A 13670-nucleotide genomic window follows, 5' to 3' on the forward strand; every position below is an offset into this window, starting at 1 on the left:
GGGGGGGGGTTGTTCCACTCTTTCAGCAGCTTGAACGTGCTGAACGTGGTCAGTGAGGACTTTTGGCAATTTGACTTCATACTATCTTTCCTGTTACTTTTGAAAAGGTTTTACCAACTCCACTTGAGTCGGAGAGCCCTTTTGAGTGTTTAGCACAGAGCTAGGGAACATAGTATGCCCCCATGCCTACAAAAGCCTAGAAGCCCTGCATTTTTAAGGTTACTTCTAAGCCTTTTATAGTAAACATAAGTCACCTTGTATCTCCTGCACTAGAGCGACCAATTTGTTTATATCTTATCCTTAGCTTGTTTCACAATTTGGTGCTGCTTTGAATGGGTTTTTATATTCCACAGGGAGCTGCTGTCAGTACTATCTCAAGAGCTCTAAGTGCCAGAAGTGGTTGGCACAGCAGCTGGAGATGGGTGCTCCCAGGCAGGCCATGAGAAAGCATCCTTGCGGTCATTTCCTACACAATGCTTTTAGGTGAGAAGTGGATTGACATTCTGTATAGATTCCTTTCCCACAACCTAACTCAGACCACTAAATATATCAAGATTCATGTATTTCTTCTTTATCCTCTCAAGAGTTTTGCTTGAGCTGAACAGAAACCTATATTCATTCTGCAGTAAAGCTGTTCAAGTGTGTGAGTTGTGGAGAAGCTGGATGAGTTAGAATGACCTAGTCACATTCCTCACACACTCTAAATAAATGCCCAACACTCGTGATCAATTGGGAATTCTTAAAAGACATAGGGATTAATTTCCATTCTAACCTGATTATACACAACTGAAGGCAGCCCTCTCGGGTCTCACTCACCTGTCCCTTCTCCCCAGCACATGCCCCTGCAATCCCAGGACAGCTCTAGTTGGGACAAAGGCCCATCAAGATCTGGCTTGAGAGTCACCAGACTAAATACCTTATAGCTGACAAGTCCGTGCCTTCATTAGGACTCATGGAGTCGGCTGTTTACTATCCCCACATCAGCCCCTCCCCACACCCCTGGGTGAGGGGTAGGGACATGCAAGGTAAGGAGGGAGAGGTGGCCAGGCCTGGGGAGTCAGAACCAGATGAATCTGGTTAGTACCTGCAGTCGTCTCCTCCAGTGCTGACCACATACTTGTCGTCGTAAGAGAAACGGATGTTCGTCACGTGAGCTGAGTGACCAAAGTAACGTTTATGTTTGGACTGTGAACGAAAGTGAATGGAGACAACGTAAAGACCGCGCTCCTCCCAGCAACCACAGACCACCTCCAGGACTCAGATCCCCTCCTCCCCGTTACTCCAGGGATTCCCAGCGGGTCCGCACTCCTCTGTGAGCCAGGCTTTGGCTGACTTTCCTGCCTCGTGCTCGCCCTGCTTGTGTCCACTTTGTCCACCCTCCACCCTCACTTCTAGCTTCCAAGACTACCCCTCCAGAGGGAGATGAAAAGGTTAGTCATTGCCACATGTGCACAGAACTGGGACAAGATTCCTCTGTATCTCCCAGAGAGCCGTCTAGAGATGGCCCCTTCTCCCATAGACTACAGAACAGAGAACCTACAGGCAGTATGGGGAGGTTACTGAGGAAGACTCACAAATTTTTCCATGCATGGGAAATCAAAGAGCTTCACAAGCCCAAAATCATCTCCTGTAACAATGTTCAGGCCAGCATGGGTCACACATGCGCAGTTGACATCAGCCTTGTCTGCATTTCGCGGCCAGATTCCAATGACTTCATCTCCCAGAACACTGTTCCAACAGGAAGAGGTGTTAGGAGGAAGACATGTGAGGTGGTTTCCTGCGGCCAGTCATCTCCTCCCAGGGATAAGAGGGAGAGAGGGACATTTTACATAATTCAGTATGGTCACATACCTCTTCTAACAAAGCATCTGTCCCCTGTCCCCTTCCCCTCTGTACACTTGTTCCAGCTCTTACTGTTCCCCTCTTCCTCAGTCCCGTAAACTCCAAAAAGAAAAATTAGCCCCATCTTTGATTCTCTCCCTTTTCCCTATGGTCCTCATGAATGTGCGCATGTTGGGGAGAAGGGTGGGGCCTCCTTACAACTCCCAGGTTGGATAGTTTCTTTTCCCTTGAGTTAACCAGGTTCCCACCCTGCTAAACAGCAGTTCCGGCTCCCGCATCCCTTGCCCTGGCGACTGCAGGCCTTGCTGTGCACCCGAGGTTGGCCGAGAGATGGGAGATGGTTTCCCTTTGAACTTGCTGGATGGGGTTGGGGACTTACAGGTGAGATTACACAAAAAGAGGAGACTTAGCATTTCAAAAGCCCAGGTCAGACCAAAACCAGTGTTCTAAACTGGTGCCAAGAAGCCTCCCACCTTCACCCCCAAAGTAAAGATAGCTCCATCTCTGAACTTGTTCAGATCCTGGCCATACACAAACATGGAGGCTGAACCCGGGACAAGAGACTCTCTTGTGATCTTTTCTTCAAGAAATGTTTCCCTCCAGTCACCTTGTCCAGGAGGCCCAGGTGATCTTGTCAATGACCATGGCTTCTGTTACTTGCTTCCCCAGGGGCACCTCATGCACCTGGCGCTTATAGGCTCCGGTTGACACCTGTAGGTAGAAGGGAACCCATGTTCATCAACTTGCTCTCTCAGTCCTGAAGACTCCCCTCTGGTGTGCTGTTTCCCAGACACTGGCCCAGCCTCTGCACCCCCAGGGCTTCTCTCCAAGTCCAAGCCCACCTCCAGGCTGCAAAGCCTGTGGCCAGCCCTCAGCAAAATCTTCTCGTCCATTTTCTCCCTATTTTCCAAAGTCCTAAGGCAGTGGTTCTCCAAGTGTGGTTCCTGACCAGCAGCCTTGGAAACTTGTTAGAAAAGCAAATTCGTGGGCCCCAGCCCAGGCCTACCAAATGGGACACTTTGAGGGTGGGACCCAGTAATCTGTGTTTTAACAGAGCCTCCAGATGTTTCTGACACACAGGAATCCTTGTTCTCAGGGAACCAAGGACCTTTGGTACAATAGAGGTAAGGCAAGTTTTCCCACAGCAGCTGAGACAGGCGATTTCTGAAGTGTCTAGGACTTGACCCTTTGATTCTCTGAGAGTCTTCTAGGGAAAACTGACCACCGTTCCTATGTCAAGGACATTCTCCAGCAAACGGCTGCTGCCTTTATCTCCTGCCCCCTCTCCCTGCAGGGACTCTACCCCAGCCCCCAGGCTTTCCTTCTGGAATGAACTAAGATCTTTGCACATCAGGGCTTTCACACAGATGGCCTGGAACAGTGTTCCCACCCTTCTTTGTTGGCTAACTCCTACACACCCTACAGACCTCAGCTTAAATATCACTTCCTGGGAGAGGAAGTGCATCTAAATTCAGCACTTGGTTAAATGCAGCACCCTGTACTTTTCCTTTTCAGTACATCATCACAATTTGTAATTTTAGGTATATTTTGTGATTGTTTAATGCTTGTCTTCTCCTTTACAGAGCAAGCTCCAGGAGACAGGGACCAGTCCCACCTTGTCATACAAAAGCCTAGCCTGCTTCAATAAATATTTGATGAATGAATGAATGAATACATCCTCTCTCCCTTCAAAGTGAATATCCAACTCCAGGCCAGCTCACAAATGCATATTGGTTGAGCACTGTAGAAATTATCCTGTTTTTAGCTGTCAGTCCCAGGAGGGGACTCCTCGATTCCTCCCTGCTGGTCACTTCCCCAGGCCCACTGTCTAGAGTCCAGGTCCCATGTGTGGGGGGCCATGCTCCCCAGCAGAGTTTGGAAATAAGTATAAAAAGTGACACAGGGCTTAGGCGTAGCCCAGAGAACTAGAAATTAGGAAGCTTTGAAGGACAAGTGATGAGAAAATTAAAGATGATTAGGGTTTGTGTTTCCTGCTTTTCTTACTGAAGAATAACTCTTTACTATTTTAAATTCTATTTCTTCAATCTTCTTAAATCCTCTTAACCTCTGTTTCTACATTTATAAAGTAGGGGGAAAGTAACAGTACTTAAAGAGTGAAGAATAAATTAGTACATTGCCAGGTACCTAATAAGGACTCAATTAATATAAGCCATTGATATTATTACTATTATTACTGGTTGCCCCAAATATAAGTAAACCCAAAGCATACCTGAATGTATTTGCTATCCGCAGAAAAATCCATCTGAATCACAAAGCTTGGGATATCTTTGCAGTAGCCAATGCGGTTCAGATTTGTGCCCTGGGTGAGGTCATAGAAGTCAACTGTGTGTTCAGAAGAACCGACAGCTAAGAATCGGTTGTCTGGGCTGATTCTAGAAAAAGCAATCCAAGAGCATGGTCCATGAGGAGGGCTGTTTGGGGCTGATCAGGTATGAAGGCTGCTCTGCGTTGGGCCTTCTAGGCCCAAAGGCAAGGAGATCCTCCTCGTGACACATGTGGCTAGCTTCTGACATTCTATGGAATTTGACCATTTCTCTGGATCAGATCCCTCGGAAGTAAGGAAATATATGCATGCAGCCTTTTGTAGAATGACATTTTATAAGTAGTTTTTACCATGCTCATGAAGTTAGCAAAGACTTGTCTGACAATGAACGTGTGAGAAGGTATCCTTTCATAGTTGGCCTGTTGGAAGTGACCTCTCACAGCTAAGTTCTTCATTCCAGCCCTAGCCCTTCTGGAATGGGAACCACTGGTAGGGAGAATGCTCACCTTTCTCCTCCCACCCTGCACAGATTATGTACCTGATATCTTGGATAGCAGATTTCCGGTCTCGCTTTTTCCCCCAAACTTTCAGGCTGTTCACCAACAAGATGACAAACTCTCCATTCTTCATGCCAATTGCCACCATCTCCCCGTCAGGGCTGTAGGCTGCACACCTAGCAGCATGGCCCAGGCTCACCTTGTTCAGCAGCTTCTACATTGATACAGAGTAAAGTCCCCTGAGCCCTTGGCCACCTCAGCTGTTCTCCAGGGGAAATCACGCACCAGGCCAGAGTAGTTGGGCTGCCTTTGCTGCCACGGTAGGCCACCAAATCTTTTGCTTCTTATAGTAAATGTCCCTGAGTAGCTGAGGTGGGCAGTATGTTTTGATTAGAGCAGTTTGGGGGACACGTTTTAGGGTAGGGTTTGGCAAACTTTTTCTGTAAATGGTTAGGTAGTAAATATCTTAGACTGTGCAGGCCATGTGGTCTCTGTTGCAATTACTCAACTCTGCTGTTATAGCACAAAAGCAGCCACAGACAACACTTTAAACGAATAAGCGAGGCTTAATTTGTCGAAACAGGCAGCAGTCTGAACTTGGCCCACGAACCATAGATGGCCAAGCTCTTCTTTATGGGAATGAGCTTGAGCTTCAGCCTCTGCTAGTTCAAATCCTAAATCCTGGCTCTGCCACATACTAGCTGGGTGTGTTTGGGAGTTACTTCTCAGTTTTCCCATTCCTAAAAGGTGATATTAATACTGGTCCTGAAAGGTTGTTGTGAGCACTAATAATTGTGTGCATGAAGAATCTGGTATATAGTATGCAATTAACGATAGCTACTCTTAATAATAAATGTAGTAAATAATTATAAAAATTAACTTAGGAGTATGACAACCTCACTATGCTTTCGTGTGTCTATTCTTTGGCCCTTACACTGAAAATATGATTGAAACATTTACTAGCCATTCAAGTATTTAATTATTAGAACTTAAGTACTTCTTTTAACATTAGATGTAACTTGGTAACATTAATCTTTCTTCCCCACCCCACCCCCAGACAATTCCTTGCTATTTTTCATTTTTACCCTGGATGAACTTTAAAATTGTTTTCCCAAACCCTTAAGAGAAACCTTGTTGGGATTTTGATGGAAATGTGTTAGCCCATTTGGCAACATTTCACACTTTAAATCCTTTTTAATCTTCTTATCCAAGGAAGACATGATTTGTCTGTTTTTTTAGGTTTTGTGGGTTCTTTCATAACAAGAGAATAATTATTCTCAATTAGATTATTCCTGTAGTATAAATATTTATAGATAGATATACACGTAAAAGATACATAGATAAGGTATGTGTGAGTGGGACTTCTTTTGTTGTTAGGCTTCTAACTTAATTGCTGACTTGAGGCTGACCCATCCCCCATCTCTGCCTTGAGCTGACTGGACCTCTCTTGTCCCTCAGCTCCGATTGCTATGTGGCCACTTACAGACATCTGAGCCCAGCTCACCTTGTCAGCCAGGTCCCAGATCCGGGCTGTGCCGTCGTTGCTGGCAGAGATGAAGATGTCCTTGGAGGGGTGTGTGGCCAGGCCCCAGATCTCTCCTTCCATGTGTCCATCAATCAGGATGTTGGAAGCAGCGTTTTTTTCGCCAACTTCAATTATTTCTCCATCTTTGGTTCCCACTAAAATTTTTCCCTGTTATAATTAAAGTAATATTAGAGTCTGGGTATAGTGGCTCATGCCTGTAATCCTAGCACTTTGGGAGGTCAAGGTGAGAGGATCACTTGAGCCCAGGAGTTTGAGATCAGCCTGGGCAACATAGCAAGACCCCATCTCTAACCCCCAAAAAATTAGCCAGGTGTGGTGGCGCATGCCTGTAGTCCCAGCTACTTGGGAGGCTGAGGTGGGAGGATCGCTTGAGCCCAGGAGTCTGAGGTTGCAGTGAGCTGTGTTTAATGAAATGTGTTGCATATATGTGATGCGATGACATCCGTATTTCAAAACAACTCCACAGTTGTTTTTGGTACTTGAGCAAGGTATGAGTTGAAAACCAATGGCTTTGAGTCAGACAGTTTGGTGGCCCTTACTATCCCCCTCACTGGCCTCATAACCCTGGGCACAGGCAAACTGTTTAATATCTCTGACTCATAAGAAAATTATCTATAATAGTAGTAGCTAATGTTTCCTGAATATGACTACATGCCAGACAAAATGAAAGGCACTGCCACGTACAAAGCATGTGATCATCACAACAAACCCATGTGCTGGACACAGAAATGTTAAGGAACACACCAGGTCACAGGTGGCTCTTCTTGGGAGAGTCACATGTTGTATCCCGGTCAGTCTGATTCTCCTCAGCTACCTGCCCACTACGGTATAATTCACACCTTGAAGGCTTGTTTCAAGGATTAAACAAACCAGCATAGGACAAGATCCTGGCTGGGTAGGTGCTGACACTTCCCCCTTCCCTGGCCCAGGGAGGCATGGCGAGGCGCCCCCGCGCTCACTTTGCCGCGGCACACGGAGCGCACACACTCCACCAGCTGCCCCGTCTCCAGCTGGAAGGCCCGGCAGCGCTTCATCTCCTGGTCCCACAATTTTACAGCACCTCCTTCTTTGGTCCTGAAAAAGATGGAGAGGCACTCAGCTGTCAGCCTCGTCCTGAGACCTCCCCATGAGCCCCACTCCTCTCTCCCAGTCGGGGGGGTCCTGGCCACCAAGGGCCCAGGAAGACAGGCCCCCCCCAGGGCCTAGGCCTCCTTCTCAGGCCCTGCTGATGAGCGGTCATACCTCCTGAACTTGCGGATTTCCTAAAATGCCTTCAAATGCTACTATCTTGGGAGGAAAGGAGATGTAATCTGGAAGATCAGACTCTCTGTAACACTAAGAGAAACGTTTGTCCTGTCTTTAGGCTTTGTTTTCACGTAGTTCCTGCCCCCTCTTCTCATCCCTCCTTCCTCCATTCCCCCAAAGGGCTACGAAGAGTATATTTTATGAACAGTCACTGTGGTTTGTTTGAGAATACCTCTCTGGTTTTTAAACTACCATGAAACCACCTCTTTACTTCTCTCTTACTTGTGAAGTTTCACCTAGGGCCCTCTTGGAGAGAGGGCAGACTGATCCCCCTCATGCAAAAAAGGTAGAAGAATGACAATCTGCGTTTTCTCCAAGTTGGATGCTTTTGTCGGTTTCTCCCAAGAAGATAACAAAAGATAAAGTGTCCCCAGAGGAGCTTCCGCTTACGGCCGCTCTTTCCCGCCGGTCACTATGAGTCCATCGCGAAGGGTCGTGTACATTGTGAACACAGGGCCTGTGTGCGCCTTGGCCACCAGCCGGATGAGGAAGTGGTCCTTCCAGACGTAGACGTCTCCGTTGATGGCACCCGTGAAAGTGAGATTGTTCTGTAAACAAAGGGACACCTTCCACACCAGGAACACTCCCCCAAGGGGGTCCCTTCCCAGCCACCCGCTCCTTTATTAAGGAACCAGAGCTACAGAAGCAGACGTGTAGTCAGTTTGATCTTCTGTGCTAAGGAAAGCGGCCGAATTTGCAGAAAAACCACAGAGCATAGAAGGCAGTCGCCTGGCTTTGAAACTCACTGCATTTAGTCGGTTTGGGCATCTTCCTTCCCCACTGAGCATAGCTCTGTGTTAACAAGAGCTTCCCTTCTGTGGGCACCCCCAGGGGACAGCAGGGCAGGGGATTCCAGCCCTGGAGGAAACTTGCCTGGGGCTTAACTATGAAGTGGATAAATCCATGCCTGGAGGACCAAGAGAGGATTGCGTTCCAAAATGTCCCCAGGGGAGCTTGCATTGGCTGAGGGCACCCCACAGCCCACTTGAGGGTGGCAGTTGGGGAGATCGGTGGCACAAGAGGGCTGGGAAGAAACAGGACCTCTATCTAGCATGGAAATCGCTCCCAGCATCCTCTGGGGCCACCTCCCCCAGGTCTGATCGGCTTGCAAGTTAGGATCTGCCTCTGGAATAGAGACCCTGCAGCTCTGGGTGGGTGTCCTATCTTTTCTGGTTAACATTTTAAGGGAAAAAAAAAAAATGGGAAATCAATATAGCCAACTCACTCATCTGTACTAAGGAAAGGGAAGAGCGATTACAAATAAGCCAGTGGAGGAGATAACATGGAAACGTCTTTCTTGTTGTTAGCTTCTTGGCCAAACTAGCCGCCCGCCCCCAGGCCCACGCCTTCAGGGGCCCCTTCGCGAAGCATCTGCTGGAACTCACAGCACCGAAGGCCACGGAGAGCATCGTCTGCATCTTGGCCGCCCCCAAGGACCCGATGACCCCTTTCTTGTAAAGCAAGGCGCTGCCTGCCAGGGTCCAGAACTTCATGTGTTTCACCCCAACGGATACGAACTGCGTGTCTGAGTCGGGGCGAAATTCCACCACAAATATGCGCTCCAGGTGACCCCCTCGGCTGGCAACCTTGGCACCTGTGTGTGTGACAGAGTCGGATGAGGCCGGCGCCTTTCACTTCCCAGGCCAGGCCAGGGCAGCCTCAGCCGGGATGGCTCTCCACCCCAGCCGGCTCGGGGCATGCTTCAGCGCTCCTTCTCGAACCGCACCCTCTCCCCCTCGGACGCTCCCGGAAGAGTAGGGGAGAGAGTGTGTCTGGGAAGTTTCCAGAGCAGCAGGTGCCCCTAACAGAACCCCCACCCAGGCATCCCGAATGTAGCAGAAAAGGCTGGCCCATGAGATGGAAGTTGCCAGATATGAGAAAAAGGCGAAATGGCTTAAGGGCACCCCCATTCCCGCTCTAGCCTCCGGCATCAACACAGGGGTCACCTCACAGGACGCCACACCCTCTCCCAGCGTGTCACTGGGACTCATTCCTTTAGACAGCTTTCCATTTTTCTTTCTTTCCAAGATTCTCTGCATTTATTTTCTTCAAAAAGTTGTTCTCCATGTTCTTTTTTATTTTGTGGTTCCCCATATTCCTTTTTATTTTGTGGTTTTAAAATTTTTATCTTTTAGGCCGGGTGCGGTGGCTCACGCCTGTAATCCTAGCTCTCTGGGAGGCCGAGGCGGGCAGATTGTTTGAGCTCAGGAGTTCGAGACCAGCCTGAGCAAGAGCGAGACCCCGTCTCTACTAAAAATAGAAAGAAATTAATCGGACAACTAAAAATATATAGAAAAAAATTAGCCGGGCATGGTGGCACATGCCTGTAGTCCCAGCTACTCAGGAGGCTGGGGCAGTAGGATCGCTTGAGCCCAGGAGTGTGAGGTTGCTGTGAGCTAGGCTGACGCCACGGCACTCACTCTAGCCCAGGCAACAGAGTGAGACTCTGTCTCAAAAAAAAAAAACAAACGAAATTTTTATCTTTTATATTTAATTAGTAGTTTTTTCCTCAACTCCACTTACTTACATTTTTGACTATCTCTTGAGTTTTATTTAACCTTTTCCTTAATCAAACCCCAACTCCACCATTTACTTGTAGAACAACTTTGGACAAGTTATTTAAGCTCGCTATGCCTCAGTTTCCTCACTTGTAAATTGGGGATAATAATGGTTCCTATTTCATAAGGTGCTGTGAGGATTAAAAGAATTTCTGTAAGGGAAGCCGTCAGCACAGTGCTTGATACAGCGCCTACTCTGTGTTAGCTAGTACCATCATCACTCCATGAGCTTTTCAAAAATCTCTTCCACTTCAATTCTTTCAACCTGTACTTTAAACTCAACTCTTTTTTTATGTCATCATTATTTTTAACCCTTGGGTTTTTAATTTTTAAAGTCTGTTACCTTTTCTTCCAACTTAATGTTTTTTCACTCCAATTTCTTCCTAATTGTCTTCCCTCCCTTTATTATATACACTTTTTTTCTTTCCCTCTTTCTCATTGCTTCACATTTATTTGTTTTTATAATGGCTCTCTAGAACAGTGGCGGTGATGGTTTTTAATGTAGCTGGGCCTGTAGCCACCCCCCAGACATTCCCCAAGAAATCCCTTTCCCGGGAGACCCGAAGGTTACCTCTCCCAGCTGTACTTCTCTGCAGATGGACTCCATGACTTACTATAACAGATATCTCACTACCTAGGGCACAGAGGTTTTAAAACCCATGGTCTCCAAGGATACCATAAACAAGGTAAGACAATCAACAGACTGGGAGAAAGCATTTGCAATGCTTATGAGAGTCAAAGGATTGACAATGATAATCTATAAAGAACTGCAAATCATAAGTAAAAGACAAACAACTCTCCCACCCCCAGCAGAAAAAGTATTTGAACAGGTGAATTACAGAAGCAGCAATGCAAGTGGCCAATGAAGAGATGGAAAGAGGCTCAGTCTCACTAGCCATGGGACAAATGCAAACTAACGATGCACATTTTGTCTAAGCCACTGTAGCTTTTTTCCTTGTTTTAATCTCATGGACACTTCTAATCATGGAGACACTAATCTTCCTCTTTGCACTGGGCTTCTAGTCTGTTCAAAGCAAATTACACCAGACATTATGTAGGAACTGGCAACATGCATTTTATGTAACAAGTTCATTTTTAGTTCTATTTTGCTTATTCCTACCTACACTCACACACACACACACACACACACGTACATTCCCCCAAATGATCCTCTAACAAACAAGTAATGAATAGATGTGTATAAACCTCTCCAAACACATGCTATTTATCTGTAAGCAGGCCTTGAATGGAGGAAAAACCGCACTGGAGAAGTAAGAGAGAAGAGATGACATGTCCACAGTCAGCTCGGAGCAGGCAGTAGCTGGTGATAGGCTCTTAGATATCAGCACCAGCTCAGAACCCTCTGCACAGACTGGGGCCCGCGCCCGCAAAGACCACGAGAGAACTTTACCAAAGAGCAAGGTTTTCTCCTCCCTGGGAGCTCGTTTAAAAGGCCTGTCTCCTCCAGTCCCCCCGGGAAAGTCAGAAGGAGCCCCGGGGGAGCAGGAGTCTGTGCTGGGGAAACCAGAGCAGGTGTCACCTGGAGGACAGGTAGAGGACGTGGGGAAAGTGAGCCTGAACTTAAAAAGACAAGACTGCGCACGGGGCCAGGGTGATAGCGTTCTTGCAGGGATCTAGAGTTAGCTCAGAAGAGAATCACGAAGCAAGTCATGCCCCACATAAGGGCTTTATAATAAGAGCTTTCCAACAGCGTGTGGGCTGCGTCTGAAGTGATGATAGCTGCATCCCGGCAAGTACTCAAGCAGAGGATGGAACTCAGCCTGCCAGGAACGCACTTGGAGGAGTTTCTCCCTGCGATGGATCCTGACTAGGCAGGAAGACTTCTCTGGTCTTCCGACTCTAGGACGCTCTGCATCTATCATTTAAGACGCTCCATGTCTCATCTGGGCCAAGTCTGGTCGGTCAGCTGGCCCCTTGACCTCATGAGAAATGATCCCTGAGATATTGACTATGGGGCCCTCTGGACACAATACACTGGTGAACAAGAAAATGAGAAAACGTGGTTTCCTAGAAATACTATGGATCCGGCCGGCTCCAGATGGAATGTGATGAGCGAGTCTCAAATGTCTGCGAGTCAGCAGCCTCTTTTCCTCACGTGGGGGCTCACATGGGGGCTTGGAACTCTCCTCCCACTGTGCTCATCTCTTTACAGCCTCCACTCACACCCCCTCCATGGAAGTGAGCGGATAATGGGACTCTAGAGCCCTGGATTGGAGAAGTGCCGCCTCCGTGCTTGCCTGGCTCAGCATGTCCCAGATACACGCTGCCCAGCTGGAGACAGACCTCATTAATGTCCTAACTAATTGGATCTGCTTCGGTCGGAGCGGTACCCAACCCGAGAACATACTCAGAAGATTGCACATCTTTAATTCTAAGATGACCACACATTTATTATAGTAGCACCTCGCCTGTCTATGTATGTGCTCGCACACACACGCACGTGTTGGGGAGGATGAGAAAGAAATCTTGCTATAGGAAATGTAAACCTTGATTGTAAAATGAATCCCCATTTCGAAAGTGTTAAAATTGTTAAAAAAAAAAAAAAAGTTTTTAATAGCTTCTGAGGTTATGGTAATAACATCCCCCAGATTCCTCAATAAAGCGCCCAAGGTGATAAGGCTGTAGCAGGATCCTGGGCCCACCAGAATGAGCACTGAAGACAAGGAAGGTTGGGTAGGAAGGGGGTTAAGACAGAAACAGGAGGTGGGGATGCTGCCTTCTGCCACCATCGGGACACTTCCCCAAAGTGCCCAAAGGCCCTTCCCTGAAGGCCCAGCATTCCCTGGCCCGCATTCTCCTGGCTAAGGGGCCGAGGGACGTGGCAGCATCTGGTAAGAGGCTCCAGGACCCCAGCGCCCTGGTTCTGCTTACCCGGCAGCAGTGCCCCTGGCAGGCTTTGGAGCGAGGCCAATCTGGGTTCAAGCCCAGGCCACATCACACGCAAGCCCCCTAGAGGGACGGAAAGCCCGGCTTGGGTTACCTTCTTGCCATCGCCAGACAGTGATGGTGTGCTCAGGGTCCACGCCCACTGACACCAGGAGCTTTCCAGTTGCACTGAAGTTGACGTAATTCACCCCCTTGGAGTGGAAGCACCGCAGCATGGAGAGGGTGTGTTTGGTCATGGCGTCCCATATGTGGATGGAAGGTGTTGTTCCTGAGCGGGGAGGCATGACAGAGAACCAAGGCTGAAGAACAGTGGAGCCAACACTTAAAAGCCTTTTTAAAACAAGTGTTTAGGCCGGGCACGGTGGCTCACGCCTCTAATCCTAGCTCTCTGGGAGGCCGAGGCGGGCGGATTGTTTGAGCTCAAGATTTGAGACCACCCTGAGCAAGAGCGAGACCCCGTCTCTACTAAAAATAGAAAGAAATTAATCGGACAACTAAAAATATATAGAAAAAATTGGCCGGGCATGGTGGCGCATGTCTGTAGTCCCAGCTACTTGGGAGGCTGAGGCAGGAGGATCGCTTGAGCCCAGGAGTTTGAGGTTGCTGTGAGCTGACGCCATGGCACTCTAGCTGGGGCAACAGAGTGACACTCTGTCTCAACAACAACAACAAAAAGTGTTTAGGTACGTTACAGTTACTGGGCATCAGAGACCTAGAGTCTGACCTGACCA

The 13670-nt window shown here is 48.0% G+C and overlaps 1 protein-coding gene across 1 annotated transcript in view; it reads right to left on the bottom strand.

Annotated features, from left to right (window-relative positions):
• Positions 1–1077: 1077 nt before the first annotated feature.
• EML6 (echinoderm microtubule associated protein like 6) overlaps positions 1078–13670 on the bottom strand; it is a 255683-nt gene continuing 243090 nt past the window's right edge. Inside the window, exons 31-40 of the mRNA XM_012649839.1 lie at positions 13034–13207; positions 8860–9068; positions 7865–8022; positions 7129–7243; positions 6128–6316; positions 4665–4837; positions 4073–4235; positions 2450–2553; positions 1575–1728; positions 1078–1185 (exon numbers count right to left, since the gene is read on the bottom strand). Of these exons, the coding sequence (XP_012505293.1) occupies positions 1078–1185; positions 1575–1728; positions 2450–2553; positions 4073–4235; positions 4665–4837; positions 6128–6316; positions 7129–7243; positions 7865–8022; positions 8860–9068; positions 13034–13207 (1547 nt within the window). The remainder of the gene's footprint in view (positions 1186–1574; positions 1729–2449; positions 2554–4072; positions 4236–4664; positions 4838–6127; positions 6317–7128; positions 7244–7864; positions 8023–8859; positions 9069–13033; positions 13208–13670) is intronic.

The sequence above is a fragment of the Propithecus coquereli genome, unplaced genomic scaffold (genome assembly GCF_000956105.1).
Source record: "Propithecus coquereli isolate 6110/MARCELLA unplaced genomic scaffold, Pcoq_1.0 Scaffold305, whole genome shotgun sequence".
Classification (NCBI taxonomy): domain Eukaryota; kingdom Metazoa; phylum Chordata; class Mammalia; order Primates; family Indriidae; genus Propithecus; species Propithecus coquereli.